Genomic DNA, 16,849 nt, shown 5'->3' with positions numbered 1-16,849 from the left:
ATGACGTTTTTTGTTCTGATTCTTGTCCTCTGTCATTTTATTCTTCGTTCCTTTTTCTTCTTCAGGATATTTGTACAGTCTGGAGACCCAGGTGTCCTACAGCACTCTCCCGCCCTTTTAATCGATCCTGACGTTAGTAAATAATTGTATCAAATGTTAAGTTTAAACTTAACTTAAATATTTAAACATTTATGTAATAATTTTATCGTGTAAAATTAGACGCAAAATTTGAAAAAACAACATTTACGATAGAATATATTTTAATGCAGTGAGTACACGACAATTTATCCCGACATTCGGCAAAAAATACATATGTATGTATATAATATATAGATATAAGTATATATTAAATAAATAAATATATTTCCTGTTGGAAACTGACTATTAAATTATTTATACGCACTTTGGCGGGATAAAACAAGGAAATACAATTGTTAGCGCCCGTCAGTTATTCAAAGATCTCCGAGTAGAAATCCTTATCGATGCAAAAAATAATAATAGAAAAAGACACAATGCTGTTTTTCGCGATAATATTAAATTAAAATCAGGATTATTGCGGCGAGCTATTAATTAGGACGAAAAAATTTGCACATTTCACGCAGCATGATCGTTTTATCGACTTATTTTATTATCATATCGATTAATTGTGCGGGCGCAAAACGGAAAAATATTTACGTCCTTGATACTCTCTTAGAAAAATTTGCTTTTCATTTCTCGTTGAAATAACATACTTCTACAAAAATGACGTTCCCTTTTTATATGTAATCAGTTCCACATGCCGACAAAGAATGGGACAAAACACGTCCCATTTGGCATGCATTTGTATACCTTAAAAATAATAAGTAATAACAGATAATTACAATATTACACTAGACTTGTCCCCGCACTTTTCAATCTATTTATCGTCATTATCATAATACTTAACAATTTGCATCTGTTTTTTTATACACTACCACGTGGCCTATATTCGGTGACTCAAAGGAAATTCAAATTCCAAGCTAATTTTAAACGCTTCGAATTTCATACATAACAATTTTTAAAATTTGTAACAAATACTCGAGTATTTATTTAATTAAAAGCAATTTTTGAAATTAAGAAAACAAGAAAAAGAGGGTAGTTAACCCGAAAACTTAAAAATACGATTGCACATAAATTTTATATCGTATGTGACTTACACAATTAACGAGAATATAATTCACGCGTAACAAAAAAAAGAAAAAAAAATAACGCCTAAAATGTTTTACGTGTTCAACAAATAGGAATAGGCCACGTATCAAATTACATTTGTAAAAAAAGAGAAAGAACATAATATACATCGATTTCTACATATAAATATTACATTACTAATTAATATATATATATATATATGAACATGGCTCAGTGTATATGCAATCTGTTCTGTAAACTACAGATCAAATATTAGCAGCAGATTCCAGCATAAGTTGTGTCTAAAATTTAAAAAGTCACACAATCTTTTCAATGCAGAAAATTCTGAATCAAATTTTAAGTACTACACAACTCTCTATGGTACAAAAACTTCAAACATCAATTAAGAATTTACTGCTTAAATATATTTATATTTATGCACTTAACGTTAAATCCAAATATGAATTTTCATATTAGTAATGGTAGTACCTAATTAATGGAATCTTCCACTAATTTAGTTCTTAGTTTATAAAACATTTTGTATGTCATACTGGAGTGATGCCAAGTGTAAATACAGGTGGCTTTGAGTTATGAATTGTGACGATACAATGTAATATCTAATATTAAACATGCATGTATGCTTCCACACGCATACTTGTACTGGCAGTGAGCATAGCTCCTCTCAATACTCTGGCATTATGGAGTTCTTATCACAGAGATATCAATGTTTGGTACTTTCTTTTTTAATGATTCCACTATCATAGTAGAAACTGTAACCATTTACTCCAGTAAGATCTGTATCATTAAAACCGAGCCTCTCAAGGTAATCAATACTACTCATCAATAATTATACATACATATATATGTGTATGTATATATATATATATGTAATATTAAATTTTTACGTTCTTCTAAAATTATGAATCGTAGATTCGACTTAACGCTTTTGTACTTGAAGTTAATATGTTGCCGTAATCGTACATCTGAATCTCGAAAATTTAGTGAATCTGATTTTTAGATTTAACCATTTGCTAGACCTCTCTTATGACGTATGTTAAGGCCTCTTTTATAAAGGACTCTTGTTTTGAAACGAGACTGACATTTAGAAAACGAAATTACTATTGAATAATTGAATGACACACGTAAAAAGCAGCCTTAGCGTTACCGACATTAAACTAAATTTAAAAAACGTAAATTCAAATTTCGTTGCGTCAGATTTTAAAATAATACATTAACTAAATATACTAAACGAATTTGATTTCATCGAATAAATATATTGTGGATATTTTTTGAAGCGCGAAGAAAAATTACAAAAATTATTTTTTGCAATATTTGTTGTCTATTTATGAAATGATAAGAAAAAATTATTGAAATAAAGTACTTGATTATTTCACAACAGTGAAAATCTAACGACGACGAAATTAAGCAATTACGCATTTTAATAACAATTACAAACAGAATTTTTATTTAGATTGCTGTCAGTCTTGCTAGTTTTGGCAAGAAATTGGAATTGATTTTGTTAAATATTCGACGTAATCAGAAAATCTTACGACACACAAAACATGTATAATATCGAAATTTAATTCTTAAAAGTGACGAAATAAATTATTTGAGAAAGATTATTATTCGCTTAAAATTTCTTTAAAATTTATACGTAAACTGAAGAAACTTCATTTTTGTACTTTTCGGAAAATAAAAAATAAATAATTTACTGTTTTACTTAATTGCTTTAAGTGTCATTGTTTCTATTTCGAATGAAATAATTTTTCTAAAACTTGATGCTTTGTAAAACGAAAACATTAAATGTTAAAAGTAAATTTAAAAATAATTTCGTTTCGATTACGTTCCTTCGAAGGCCTTTTATAAAGGTGCTAGCTGCGACACAGCGATCTTCCTTATTTTGACACTAATCCACAATAATTTTATACCGACATGCATACATGCACACGCACACGCACGTATCTAACATACATATAACATGAAATACGAAAAAGTTACACAGAGCACGCCAGCTAAATATTGAAAAATCAATGTCTTTTTTGATAACACAAACTCAACAATTTTTTTAGAAATAGACTTTTCTTTTAAATTTGGAGATTATATAATCTTTGAGTTTGTTAATTTTAATTATTATATAATTTTGAAATTAGAATTAATTTCCGTATTTATTAGGTCGTATTATAAAATGTTTTTTTTTGAGAAACTACTTTAGACTAGTTACAAATTTTTAGTGCTATTTATAGCGGACCGTTTTGGATAATTTGTAAATACAGTAATACCTAATTTTTAGCCACAAATTTTGTTTCATTATAATTTGCATCTGCATATCCAAAGCAAATGTTTGCTCGGAGCTTCGAACTCATAAAGCTTGTTTCATCTTATTCATTTTCCATGTGTCTCACTTTCGTCCCTGACACGTTTATTGTTAGGATCATCCAAGTTAAATATAATTCCTGCAGTATCTTCCTACTTCGACAATAGTCACGATTAAGACACAAGCTTGTGACTACTAACTGGGCATTACTGTATTTAAGAGAGAGGAAAAAGGATTAGTTGCTGGCAAGCTCTAACTGTACGTTACAATGTTCACCCTGAGACACGTGTAAACAATTTTCAGAATCAGTCGAATCCGCGAAATAACGAGGCCACTATCATACATTAGACTGTAAAATGTTTTGAATTATTTCAAAACAGTAAAATTACTGGACGTTGTTCCATTGGTTTGTTTAAGGCTTACAGATATTCTTCAGTGCAATATTTGATCTCCTTCAAACTTTCACTGTTCAAAATGACGTACAAGCAATTATTGTCAATTTGATTATTCAAATGAAGTGTTCAAATGGAAGTAAATGTCCGGTATTAATATAAATTAAATCAGTTGCGTGTATGCTTTCTATGTTTTACTCTAAAATGTTTGAAAGTTTGAAAAAAATCAAATCTCAAAAGTAACAAAAACCATTTAGTTTGACAATGAAACTAACTCAGATCGTAAAACTTCACGATAAAACTCGACGACAATGCAATTATTTATGTGAGACAAAATTCTCTACTCAGTTAATGGCGGGCATTCGATGATTATTACTTTTAATTGCATGATTGAGAATTCAAAGTTCATTAAGAGAAAATTCTCATAATATATTAAACCGTTTCCGTGATTTGCAAAAATTCTCTAAGCCCATCACTACACTAAATGAACATGCTAGTCATCCACATTTTCCATCTAATTCAGATTCCATTTTTCCATGTACCAAAGTACCACGGTTTTTCAGTAATTTTTCTTTAAATTTTTTTCCTATGAAGCTTTTGCAAACTGTATAACAGAGTTCTGCCGCTGTGAGGCAATGAGGCCACTCCTTTCACTTTCCATTGACTCTAAAATCTTTTTACACCGCTTCCTTGGCGGAAGAATCAAAGTTTCTCGTACCGGAATCGCCAAATCCAGAGGATCCGGCGAAGGTACAGGACTCACAGGATTACTACTGGGAGGAGTTAGAATTGGTTCTCTCTCAACCCTAATTCCATATTCTCTCTGTCGTTCTTCCTCAACTGCTTCAAGCGCAGCCTCGACTCTTCTACGAGCATCGTTTCCGGGTAAATTCAGAAGCGAAGAACAGTCGCCAACGAAATCGTTATTCTGAATTCCAAAACTATTATATGCTGGAGACACTTCTGGGTATAGAAACAAGTGGGGTTGTTCAACAGGAGCAACAGATGTTGACTGGAAAGATCTATCTTCACTTGGTACCAGAAGTGGTTGTGAATACTGCTCTCTGGAATATATGTAATATGGGAATTCTTGTGGAGTGTCGTAAGTAATAACATGATCATTTAGTTCTTCAGTCCTTTGGTTCTCCTTGTCACTGGCAGTGCTTACACTGTTTGCTTGAGAAATCTCAATTTCAGGCTCAATTGGAGAGTTTCTAGGAGAACCATTAACGGATAATTCTGTGTGAGTTTTAATATGCATTTCCACTGTCTTCTTTGAACCAAATGTCTCATCACATGATGTACACTTGTAAACCTTTTCACCATAATGGGCAACCTGGAACAACAAATATCTAATTATTATACAAATTTAAAATTCTAGTAAAAAAATCAAAACTGTATTTTAAACAGAAGCAATTTTTCACTTTAATGAAAAACCACAAGTAGTTAAATAATTTTTATATCTTAGCAGAAATTAAAGTAATAGTGAAATTTCCTTATGGTTTTTATTTTGTAAATATTTATTGACAATATTTGAAAAATTAATTTCTGTAAAATTGATAATTATATCTTTCCCATAAATTTAACGATTTAAAAATTTCATATTCAACAGTCCATAAACCTCAAATTTACAAATTTTAAAAAAGACTTAAAAAATTTCAAATTTTTAAATTTTCAAACTTAGCAAGCTTACAAATCTGCGCATGTACCACTGTAAACATAAAATGCCAGAAATAAAAATTTCACTTTTTTTTTTACATTGTCAATTTGTACCATATTAAAAAATGTTAAAAAAGTTAAATGAAATTCTTAGTAAGGGAATATTAATTAACCTGATGCAATTTCAGCACGTGATTGTAGCCAAAAGATTTGCCGCATATATCGCACGTATACGGCTTCTCCCCGGTGTGAGTACGCGTATGCACCTTCAGTTGTTTCGAACAAGTAAATCTCTTGCCACAAGCTTTGCAAACATACGGTTTTTCACCAGTGTGCGTACGCATGTGGATTACCAATTGACCACTTTGAATAAACGTTTTTGAACAAACGGTGCACTTATGCGGTCGTTCTCCAGTATGAATTCGCATATGTCGATGTAATTTACCACTGTGTTCAAATGCACGCTCGCACACATCACACTTATAAGGCCGTTCTTTTGTATGGATACGACGATGCACGCTTAAATTCTCCTTCACAGAAAATGATTTACTACAGTATTCGCATTGGTACGGTTTTTCACCAGTATGTGTACGGTAATGTCTTGTCAATCGCGCGGGTACTGCAAAAGTTTTCCCGCAAATATTACATCGGTAAGGATCTTCGCCTTCTTTACCATGAGAGCGTAGGTGACTTTGATATAAACTCTTCTGGTCAAAGATTTTTTGACACAGCAAACACTGATAAGTCTTATCTTCAACATTTGCCGGCAGAGTTTTGGTACCACACGTTGGTGACGCGAATACACTTAAATCTGGACTGCATACGAGGCTTTTCACTGGATTCACCGGCGCTATGGTTGACACTTCGTTGCACACCGACATCGTTGTGGCAGTTGAAATCTGCTCCATTTGATAGAAACCTACCATTCTTCGCTGCAGTTTTACGAGTCTGAAATGAAAATGAAAATAAAAAATTATTGCTTTTATTGAAACCGAGATGAGCTGCTAACAACATAAACACTTTGGTGTTCATAATTAAAATAAAATCAAAAACTGATTTTAAGCAAAAAGTGATTTTGATCGTTATTGTTTGAATCCATAATTTTTCTAATTTTCAATACCTTTTTACGTAAAATGCTTCGAAGAATCAGTATAAGAGAAATATACCATCCTATTTAAAAATTTGAACATGATCTTCACACAGTCTGTTAAGGTCATCGCAAGGTCAAACAGACAAGGGGACAACCTTTCGATGCCGTACAATCTTTATTAGAATGATTTTTTGTATGCTTCGCAGTATGAAAAGTAAGAGTTCGTAAATATTTTTCAGCAATTTTTTAAACAAAATAAAACTATTACAAACCGAAATATTATTCATTTATTTCGTTAAAGAATTTTTTTAATTATATTGTATTACTTGTATTGCTGAATTTATGTGAATGTACCTATATATAAATATTTAATTGGGCGTCGGTCTGAAACATTGGAATTGGGATATATTACCCTATCTCTCATCATATGTCCCTTTCCAAAAACCGCCCACAAACCGTACGACGCGACGTCATGCGCATGACACTTGCACGCACGCGTACGCATTCTGTAACTTCTACTCGTCCCCAATACTATTGGGCCTTGGTAAACTTTGTTATCGACGCACAAACTTTTCTGACTTGGAATTTGTTTGATACAATTGTTTTACACATTATTTTATAAGATTGATTCAATTAAATTATACTTTATAATGAGATCAAATAATTGTATTGGATGAAATAATTATATTGAAAACTTGGGGATGTAGAAATTTCAAAATATTCGAATATGAAAATTCGAGTTTTTGAAAGTATAGAAATTTGGGTATTTCGAGATTTTAAGTTTGAAAATTTGAAACATAAAAATTTGTCAATTTGGAAATTTGCTTGACCACTTTGCGCGCTCAGATTTAATGGTCAGCCATTACGTAGCCACGTTAAATTATTCTTACATTATAAATCATAATATTGTTCAAATTTAAAAAAAATGTAATAATTTTTATTAAAAAAGTCATTGTATTAATAATGATTAAGTGTATCACATCGTTTACGTCTTCAGCAAGTGACTGAACTTTTGCATCGCGCGATTAAATTTGTGAGCGGTGGTATAAGGTGCGGGCCTCAGACAATGTACCATCGGTTGTCTTTTCAGCCGTCTGCTGTTTGAGGCACGCACACACCGACTATACCCACTTTTAAATCGCTTGGCTTACACGTTCGCTACCAACGTCACTATATACGTGTCACTTTTAGACTTCGTATACGAGACCGTGATTTTTAAAACAACAAAATAAAGGAAAATAGCTACAGACGGATCTTCACTGACCCACTCTTGGGTCATTACAAAGTCGACATATTGTCGATAATTTTGTGACTTTTTCGTTACGGTAACCATTTTGAACTTTAAATAAGGTTCAGATATTATTATTAGGTCACCCTATTAATTTATTATTATTAAAAGCATACATAGAAGAAAGCAGAAAAAATCGGCAGACTCCAATGGCAATTAAAAAAATAAAATGTCCAAATTGCTGTTGATGCGAAATATTCTTTTTTTAAATACAATATTTTTAACGACGTTTCTGACCACGTCTGAAGACGTTTCGATCAAATAGAAATTAATTAAAAAAGTCGTTAAAATTCACGAGGGCGTTATACGTCGATAAATTCACCCATTATTATTTGTTTCTAGTTACATTTAAATGAAATTAAAGATGTAATCAGCTTGATAAAAAAATATTGCAAAATCTGGAATGTAAAGGGCATTTAATCAAATAGCAAACTCATTAAGGAAATTTAACGTTACTCGTATGTGCCTACGAGGTCGTTAGTTCAGTATAGGTTAAGGCTGGGTTAAACCTGCACGCGCGCGTCGTCCCTCTGTGAGGCAGCCGTCGTGGTCGGCGGTGGTGCAATACCGCGACGCGACGCGGTAGAAACCGTCTACTGCTGCCTCCACGTGTACTCGTCGCATTTTTTTATAGCGATCACCGACCTCGTGCAACTCGCCGCGCAGTAAGGACGTTGAGTTACATCACGGGTTGCCGGTATGTATCGTTTCTCCTAAGAGATTTTATTGCAATCTTTCTTCCCCTTTTCCGGAATAATTGTTTTCTTTGTTTTCATTGTTTTCTTAATGCGATGATGTACCCAGGATATGAAAACGTAATCGATCGCTGCAAGCGCTGAAGTTCGCGGCCAAGGAGAAAACTATCGATTTCAATGTCGCTAATTTTTGTTTTTCTTCCTTTCCGAAAAATTTGTTCTTTGTCCGTTCTTTACAAAAATCATGCAAATCAACACAAATTGTTGTTCGGCGCGTTTATTAAAAAAAATCAATTGTTTAACAAAATTGCAAAATCGTCGTACACCAACAATTTGAATAGTCCTTCCAATTGATAACATTTCATGAAATTTTTGTATGCACAAAAAAGTTGAAGTATGGAAAATTAAAATAAAGAAAATAAGGAAAATTCAAAAATAAATTTATCGACGAAAGTTTAAGCTTAGAGAGTTTCAATAAAAATCTAAATTAATCCATTATTTCGTACTCATGCTGAATCTAGACACATGAAAATTACTTACCAGTGAAGTTCTTGTTTAGACCCTGTTATGGCCAAGAAAAATCACGTCCCGTTTGAGCATCCTTCGGTAGATATCGAATCAACGAAGTAACTTGCAAGATCGGATCGATGAATAGAATTGAACACGCACGTTTACTTTAACGCATGTCGCTTTCGTTTGTCACTTCTCACAACTGAATGACGACGAAAAACTCAAACTCGAAAACCAAAGGACCCGCCTCAGGACACAGCCAATCGTACTGTGCAATGTTTACCGCCTGGCCGTGCCGAACGGCGGCGGAAATCATCGATCATGACCGAAGCGCTGTGCTCGACCCTGCCCCTCCACTTCGATTATCCCCTCCATCGTGACAACGGCGGCGACCTACAATTTAGGGCGACTAAGTGCTTTTCGCAGCACGTGGAGGCAGTCGTCGTGGTTTCGGCTGACCCCGCGATACGGGTGCGACGGAAGAAGTCGACAGACAAAGACGTAGATATCTCCGGTCTATAGGGACGCGTTCACAATCTACACACGCATATGTGACGCTACGATACGTTACGACAAGCTCCGGTAATCATGGATTGGCTATCAGTAGTTGAATATATCAACATACGAATTCAATTTTAATTTCATTATTTTTTTTAAGCGAAACATCGGTGGGCGCGATTTTGCGCAGCAACGTTGTGGCCGATGGTCATATCTGAGCATCACCAAGAGTGCAAGTAAATCCCAAAATAATTCAAATTGCCCTAATTCCCAAAATTTAAAAATAGCCATTTTTTAGTAAAATAATTTTTTCTTGCAAACTTTGGACCATATTTCATATGTAATGATTATACGTTACGGTTCTTTTTAATTAAAAATATGAAAAAATCGTTGACTGCGTTACGATTTATATATTGATTCCATAAGATGGATCTCCATAATATTTCCACTTCATCTGCACACTTACAGTACGTGAATCATAATCAAATATAATTGAGACAAAAATATCTTGGCTATCGAAATATAATTATACTTTGTAATCATCACGTAGGCGTCAACATCTATATACGTTGCTCTTTACTGATTGTTTTGTTAAAAAAGGTACGATCATTCCCCTAATCCTATACTTGGTAAGGTGTAATCCGTTGGGGAATGGTCGAATTTTGTTCGATTTCATTGTGATTATGCTCGAGACAAGTGTGTGAGCCGTAACGATATTACTTTCGAACGGAGAGGAGAGCAATGACCCACTGCGCGCGGTGCACGTGTGCTGAGGAGAAACCACGACGGCTGCCTCTGGACGGGGCATTGGACGCCGCGTGCGGCAGTAAAAACGTCGGCTATGATACTTACTTCTTACTGTTCTTGTAGTAGTACCCCTGAGACTGTAGTGGCGGCTTAAGACGATAGCAGCCAGTGACGGTAACAATACCGAACACCTTGTCTAATAATGTTAAAATCGTGGCACGCGTAAAACAAAATTGCTATATTTAGGTAACTACAAGGTACTTGTAACATATACAATATTACAGTACTATATTTATTGTCGTGGGCATTGGTATACGCGGAAATGATAGATAAGGAAATATGGAAACATTTTACTGTTTATTCCGATGGATACATATCAAAGTACATACACAGCATTGATTATGTTACTTAAATATAAACGAGCAATATTAGTAATTCGATGTGGTACGATCATCAGGTATTTCTATGATAAATAAAGATAACAATAGACGCGTCAAATCGTTACGTAATATGTAAATCGGTGATAACTTTAAAATGCATTCGAAGGATAAAATACGTCAATGTCGACAATGCGAACATAGATAAGATTACCGTTGAAAATTTCAAGCATCGCATGCAACTGCGCAATACTTCTCGATATTACCTGCCGATTGAGATGCTGTTTTCGCAAAGAAAGTAGACAAATATTTATTGTATGATAAAATTAAAATTACTTTTTGTAACAATATTATTAATGATTATCAAATGTCTAAGTAAATACGTATAAATAATTCAAATATTGAGATCAACAAGATAAGAAGAATTACGAAATAAGTGTTCGATACGGAAGTTATCACATTATCGCGTATTGGTAAAGCACGTGGAATTATTATCGTGGCATACAGCCCTGAGGAGGCACGTGGGTCAACACAACTTACGTGGCTCAAAACATACGCAGTGTCGGGGTCGTGGCGAGATCGACGAGGGTTTCGAGACGTCGAAGACAGAAGAGGTCGAATACTCGATGGTGGGGGTATGGACCAACTAGAAATCTCTCAGGGGAGTATGGTGGGGCAAGGGTAGAGGTAGCAATCAACTCTAGAGCGATGTCGTACCTTGACCAATCTCAACGCAACTTGTTTTAAGCTATGCCAGCGATGACCTTAGGAATGACTTGCAGTCAGGCCGAAACTAAAATGGTAAAGAGAAGACTACTAAATGTGTCTTATTTACTGGCCAGTTATATTCGTTCAGAATATCAAAAATATGTTATAACTTATAACAAATTATTTCGTATATTGAACATTTATGAACAACCGTTAAGTTAACTGCATTTAATGTTTATTTGAGGTTATATTTAATAAAATAAGAATTTCTCTTCATATTTAAATTTATAATTTAATATTAAAATATTGTTAAAAATAAAATTGATTTTTAAGAAAATAACTGTTTAACAAAGCAATTTATTTGTATGCATATTATCAGTTGATATGGACAGCTAACAGTAGATTTCTCATTTTCAATAGAGATCTGAAAATTTGAATATGTGACGATTACTTATTTTTTGTGGATTAATTCACGTATGGCGATTCCAACTTAAAAATACATATAAAATATCATGAAAAGACTTGCCTGCCCTTTAAAAGTTAATTCGTAAACACGTTTATTTTAAGAAAGGAAAGGAAGAGAAGACCAAAGAGAATTGAATCAGCCTGACCATCCCAAGTAGAAAGTGGAAAGTATTTCCTAAGGTCAACGCCTTCATAGCACGTGTAACAATCTATGCCACCAAATGCACTCCGCAGTGTATATTACATTTCAAGGTCGCATGTATACGAACATAAGTTTGTTTAGTTTTCCCTTCCGCATTTATCTCTTTTTAGCGTTACCTAATTTAACGTTACCTAGTATTGCATGTTATAAATGAAGACGTTTAGGACAGCGTTTTTTAAAATAATTATCATATGCCAACTTTTCATAAAATTACATTTACTCTTTTACCCTGCCTTTATATTAAATTAACATTTTACGTTACGACGCATTTTGTCTCATTATGGAATTAAAGCGGAATATTTCATATCTGTATAAATTCTTATGTTAAAATATATTTTATTTATACAACTGAAAATTTATTTATTATGACTCAGTCAACCCCAAACTAACTTTTAAATTTGGAAGTGAAAATGCAATTAAAGTTAACATTATTATAAAAATAAATTTTTATATGATAGGTATATGTATAGATGGTAAGACGCTTTGTAAATTAATTGTATTCCCTCTTATTATTCGTGCGCACTATGTCAATTTCAAAACCAAAATACTTTTTAATAAAACTAATGGAATTGGTAGGAGTTCCTCTCAACAAAATCCTTTCCCCAAACTTCAAACTTTTTTAAATTTCAGTTTGGATTCAGATAAGTTCTGCAGATTTATAATTCGATTAAAAAATAGCGTATACTTTTGGTAGAATGTTCTCGAGGAGGCGCGGTAGTCTCTTTCTGTTTCAAATGATATCGACGCTGTATCGGTAAAGCAAATGGTGACATTGCCGCAACAAAATATTTCTCAATTTTGTGAGCCTTACATTTTGCATCGCAAAGAATATTTCTTGTAAATATTGTTCTTCCTTTAAATGAATTTATTTTTGAAGTTTTAGTCACACTGCGGCATGAAAGTTTTCAAAATTATTAAAATGGGGTAATATTTTTCGTACAAATTTATTTTAATTTTCTAGTCACTGAAAGTCTTTCCCGCAATGGTTGTTTTTATGTAAAATGAAGTTCCTTAGAAAATTTGGGTTATATTGGATTTGAAATCTTTTTGATTCGAATTTGGCACCATACGAAGTTTGATTGAACTTTGGTTTCATTCTTCGCTATAAATTTCTGAAATTTGGCTACACTGGTATAACGCTTGAAATCCCCTAAGAAAATGTAGCATAAAGATTGATAACGATGTTCGGATACAGATTGCAGGCAGATAATCAATGTGTGTAAACTTATAGTAATATAAATATTATATTATATACAAATTAAATGTAAAAATGGGAGATAACGCAGTAACTAATCCTTGGGATTCGTTATCCACGGTAACAACATTTGATAGAGGTAGGTAACATAACCTTAAAATACCCGCGCAATTTCGAAATGTATTCGAATGAATTGTTTTGACATGTAATAGACTGTTTGTAATTTTAATGAAATGTAACAATTTAAATAGTAACTTTTTAAGTATTTCTTTATGTAAAGTATTGTTTTTAATAAAAAGTTGTCAGAAGTTATAAGAAACTTGTATCAAATCATTTTATACATATGTACTAACAGTTTCTTCTTGTACAATACTTATTATTTCATATGTTATTTGTATTTGTAGGCAATAGCGCAAGAAGTACAATATGTTTAAACAATGATACCAATCAAAATAATGGACAACTTGTAAGCATAGTAACACCTTCTACCAGTTTGTTAATTGAATCACTTATACAGCAGCTGTGTATGTTGTTTGAAGATGATACAGCTCGCAGGAATAAACTATATTTTGGTAATTCATTTATCCTTGTTATACAAATTATATAATAGTATTGTAAAATTTATAAGATAACTTTTAAGATTTTATTTTTCTTATTTTTAGCTATTTGTGATAGACTACATGAATTGAAGTTAATTGATAGTTCTTACAGTATGATGGAATTTGAAACATTAAGAAGTCAATATCAACGTGCATTGTATCATTTAGTTGCAGTTGCACGTGCAGCAACTGGTTGTGAAAGTATACTACAAGTACCTAGGTATGAGATTCAATAATCAATCATATTCACACACATCATATATTATTATATAATAGATTCATGTGACATTTTTCGTATTAACTTTGTGTAGTTCATTGATGACAGAATGGTCCCGGTACCATAGAGAATTTCAGGAAATAAGTTTTATTGGTGCTGGAGGGTTTGGAAATGTTTTTAAGGCTCTACATCGTCTTGATGGTATTGAGTATGCTATTAAAAAAATAATGGTACGATCTGGACGGGTTAAAAGTATTATGCAACATCTTGAAGAAGTGAAAACTTTAGCAAAGTTAAATCACACCAACATAGTTTCATATAAAAGTGCTTGGATTGAATCCACAGTACCTTCAACTTTTGTACCAAGTTTAGTATCTCCAGATCACTTCCAAAGCAAATCAAGTTCTTTAAGTCATAGGAGAAACAGCAGATGTAAATCATATAGAAGTCAGTCCTCTGATACACAGAATCAATTAGGTCCTAGTGGTAATTATAGTGACACCACTCCAAAAGAAAATGGTCAACAAGGTATGTGTAAGTTATAAGTGTTCATACAAAGATTAAGAAAACATTCATAGATATTTAGTAGACAAACAGTTACTATATTTCTGCTATTATATGAATTCAACATATCATTTAGGAGATCAATTAACTCAAGAAAGTATTGCTGAAGAAAATATTGAGAGAAATATTTCAAATAGTATATCTTTTAGAAGTGATAGCAAATATCAAGATAGGAAAACAAATAATAACACAATGGATGGTACTGATTCATATGAAGAAACTAGTAGCAACAAGCAACTTTATCCATATGTACCTCAAATGGTTTGTACAGTTTTCATTGTTATTCGTTTTCTTATACAATTAAGATGAATTAAGAAGTTTCTGTAAAATATTTTAATTTAAAGAATGAACAGTATGCAACATTATACATTCAAATGGCACTTTGTGAAAAAACTCTTCAACAATGGCTTGATGAACGAGTGGAGATGACGTCGCAAACGATGATTATAGCAATATTGACACAAATACTGTGTGGCCTAGAATATATACATTCGCGCAAAATTGTGCATCATGACATAAAGGTAATAAAAAGATAAAGAATTTACATTCTATGTAAACTGTTTAAAAAATGTTAAGTGTAACATTTATATTAAATTATAAATAGAAGATATTAAAACATATATTCTTTTTATTCTGAATTTAGCCAAGCAATATATTTATTTCGCTGTCAGGCCGTCTGCAAATACAACTAGGAGATTTCGGTTTAGCTTGTCCACTACAAAGGGAAGATCATCATTCTATACTCGGTACACATATGTATGCTGCACCAGAGCAATTACAAGGAAAATGTGACCCTAAGGTACTACTTTAACCTTTTATCTTTAATGTTACCTTTTGAATATATTTTAGCTTAATTTGTATTGTTTCAGAGTGACATATACAGTTTAGGAATAGTACTTCTAGAATTATTGATGCACACAAAAACTAACATGGAAAGAATTGAAGTAATTAATGGCTTAAAACAAGGTCAAATACCAACATCAGTGACTGCCAACTATCCTAAATGGGTAAGTACTTAAAATAACATGATTTATATGTAATTAAAAAAGTAAACGAAAGTAAATTTAATTTTCATGCAGGCACATATAGTAAGCCAATTAGTTCAAACAGATCCTAAGAAACGGCCATCAACAAATCAATTATTACGTGACTTAAATGAAGATAAAGATATAACGATAGCACAGTTAAGAAATGACATTGCTGAAAAAGATGATACAATAAATAAATTACAAGAAAGAATATTGTTATTAGAAAGACAAATAGCTAAATGCAATATACCAATAGACGATATATAAACGTTTCTTTTAATTGGACTGAAAGAAGATAAACTTTTAAATGAAGTATAGTATTACTTTTTTAATAATGAACAATAAAATAAGGTAAAGACTTAGACATTATCTTTCGTTTTAAGAATTGAAAAAGAAATAAAATAATGATAACCACTTAAATTCTAAAGCAAGTGAAAAAATTCGTTCGAAAAATGACAAGCATCACTATTGTAATGTTTTTTTCATGTGCATATTTTATGAAATATTTTTATATTTTTAGTAATTATAAAAATTGTTATTTAACTTTTGTTGTATTCTCTTAATTTACAGACTTGATACTAATTACCGAATTGGTACTAATACAAATAGGAATATTTTGATATAAATATTATGTATAGTACTGGAAGCAAATAAGGCCTATTTTGCCAAAATTGTGTTTAAAATTGTACAAACACGTCGAGATGTTCCACATATATAGAGGTAATCCATAAATACACGATGTCCATCACAGTAGACTTAGCCGGTGTTGCTCTTCGTTATGAAAATTTGGGAACAACTTTTACTGCATTTTATTAATATTTCAATTTGTATTATTGTTTTAATTATTACTTATATGTTAAGTTTCTTTAATATAATTTCCATTGTTCATTTATTTTAATACGCGCTTAATTATTTAAAATATCATAAGTAATATTAGTACTAACTGGCTAATAAGGCTTAACAAAATTAAAGTGGAGAAATAAATGGAGTCATGAGGAGTAAACTAAAAATAATTAATACATATTTATATACTCTAATGGCTGTGAGCGATTGATAAGAAAATAATGAAATTTTCTATTCAAAAAGATATTTTAAATAGCATTAAGTTTCAGAGGCTTTTAAGTTTTAAAACCTTACTAAACAACTTCCATTTAA

General features: G+C 32.1%; 2 protein-coding genes across 4 annotated transcripts; one reads left to right on the top strand and one right to left on the bottom strand.

Annotated features, from left to right (window-relative positions):
* Window positions 1-242: 242 nt before the first annotated feature.
* Window positions 243-9,363, bottom strand: Kr-h1 (kruppel homolog 1). Its single transcript, XM_003704935.3, has 3 exons — window positions 9,125-9,363; window positions 5,685-6,459; window positions 243-5,188 (listed from the first exon to the last, which is right to left on the bottom strand). Exons 2-3 carry the CDS (start codon window positions 6,435-6,437, stop codon window positions 4,439-4,441), a joined length of 1,503 nt encoding a protein of 500 aa, XP_003704983.1. The 5' UTR covers window positions 6,438-6,459; window positions 9,125-9,363; the 3' UTR covers window positions 243-4,438.
* Window positions 9,364-13,075: 3,712 nt separating this feature from the next.
* Window positions 13,076-16,592, top strand: LOC100880985 (eukaryotic translation initiation factor 2-alpha kinase 1). Of its 3 annotated transcripts, none has more exons than XM_003704894.3 (10): window positions 13,080-13,425; window positions 13,691-13,858; window positions 13,949-14,105; window positions 14,197-14,630; window positions 14,743-14,927; window positions 15,011-15,187; window positions 15,310-15,465; window positions 15,536-15,673; window positions 15,746-16,006; window positions 16,265-16,592. In XM_003704894.3, the coding sequence occupies exons 1-9, from the start codon at window positions 13,362-13,364 to the stop codon at window positions 15,959-15,961; spliced, it is 1,695 nt and encodes a 564-aa protein (XP_003704942.2). In that variant the 5' UTR covers window positions 13,080-13,361; the 3' UTR covers window positions 15,962-16,006; window positions 16,265-16,592. The 3 variants fall into 3 exon arrangements, 2 of the variants coding, with proteins under 2 accessions (XP_076391439.1, XP_003704942.2); XR_001096438.2 differs by having other exon boundaries at window positions 13,081-13,425; window positions 15,746-16,045; XM_076535324.1 differs by lacking the exon at window positions 15,746-16,006 and having other exon boundaries at window positions 13,076-13,425.
* The last annotated feature ends 257 nt before the right edge of the window (window positions 16,593-16,849 follow it).

The sequence above is a fragment of the Megachile rotundata genome, chromosome 1 (genome assembly GCF_050947335.1).
Source record: "Megachile rotundata isolate GNS110a chromosome 1, iyMegRotu1, whole genome shotgun sequence".
In the NCBI taxonomy this organism is placed as follows: domain Eukaryota; kingdom Metazoa; phylum Arthropoda; class Insecta; order Hymenoptera; family Megachilidae; genus Megachile; species Megachile rotundata.
This window is presented reverse-complemented; position numbering and strand designations above follow the sequence as displayed.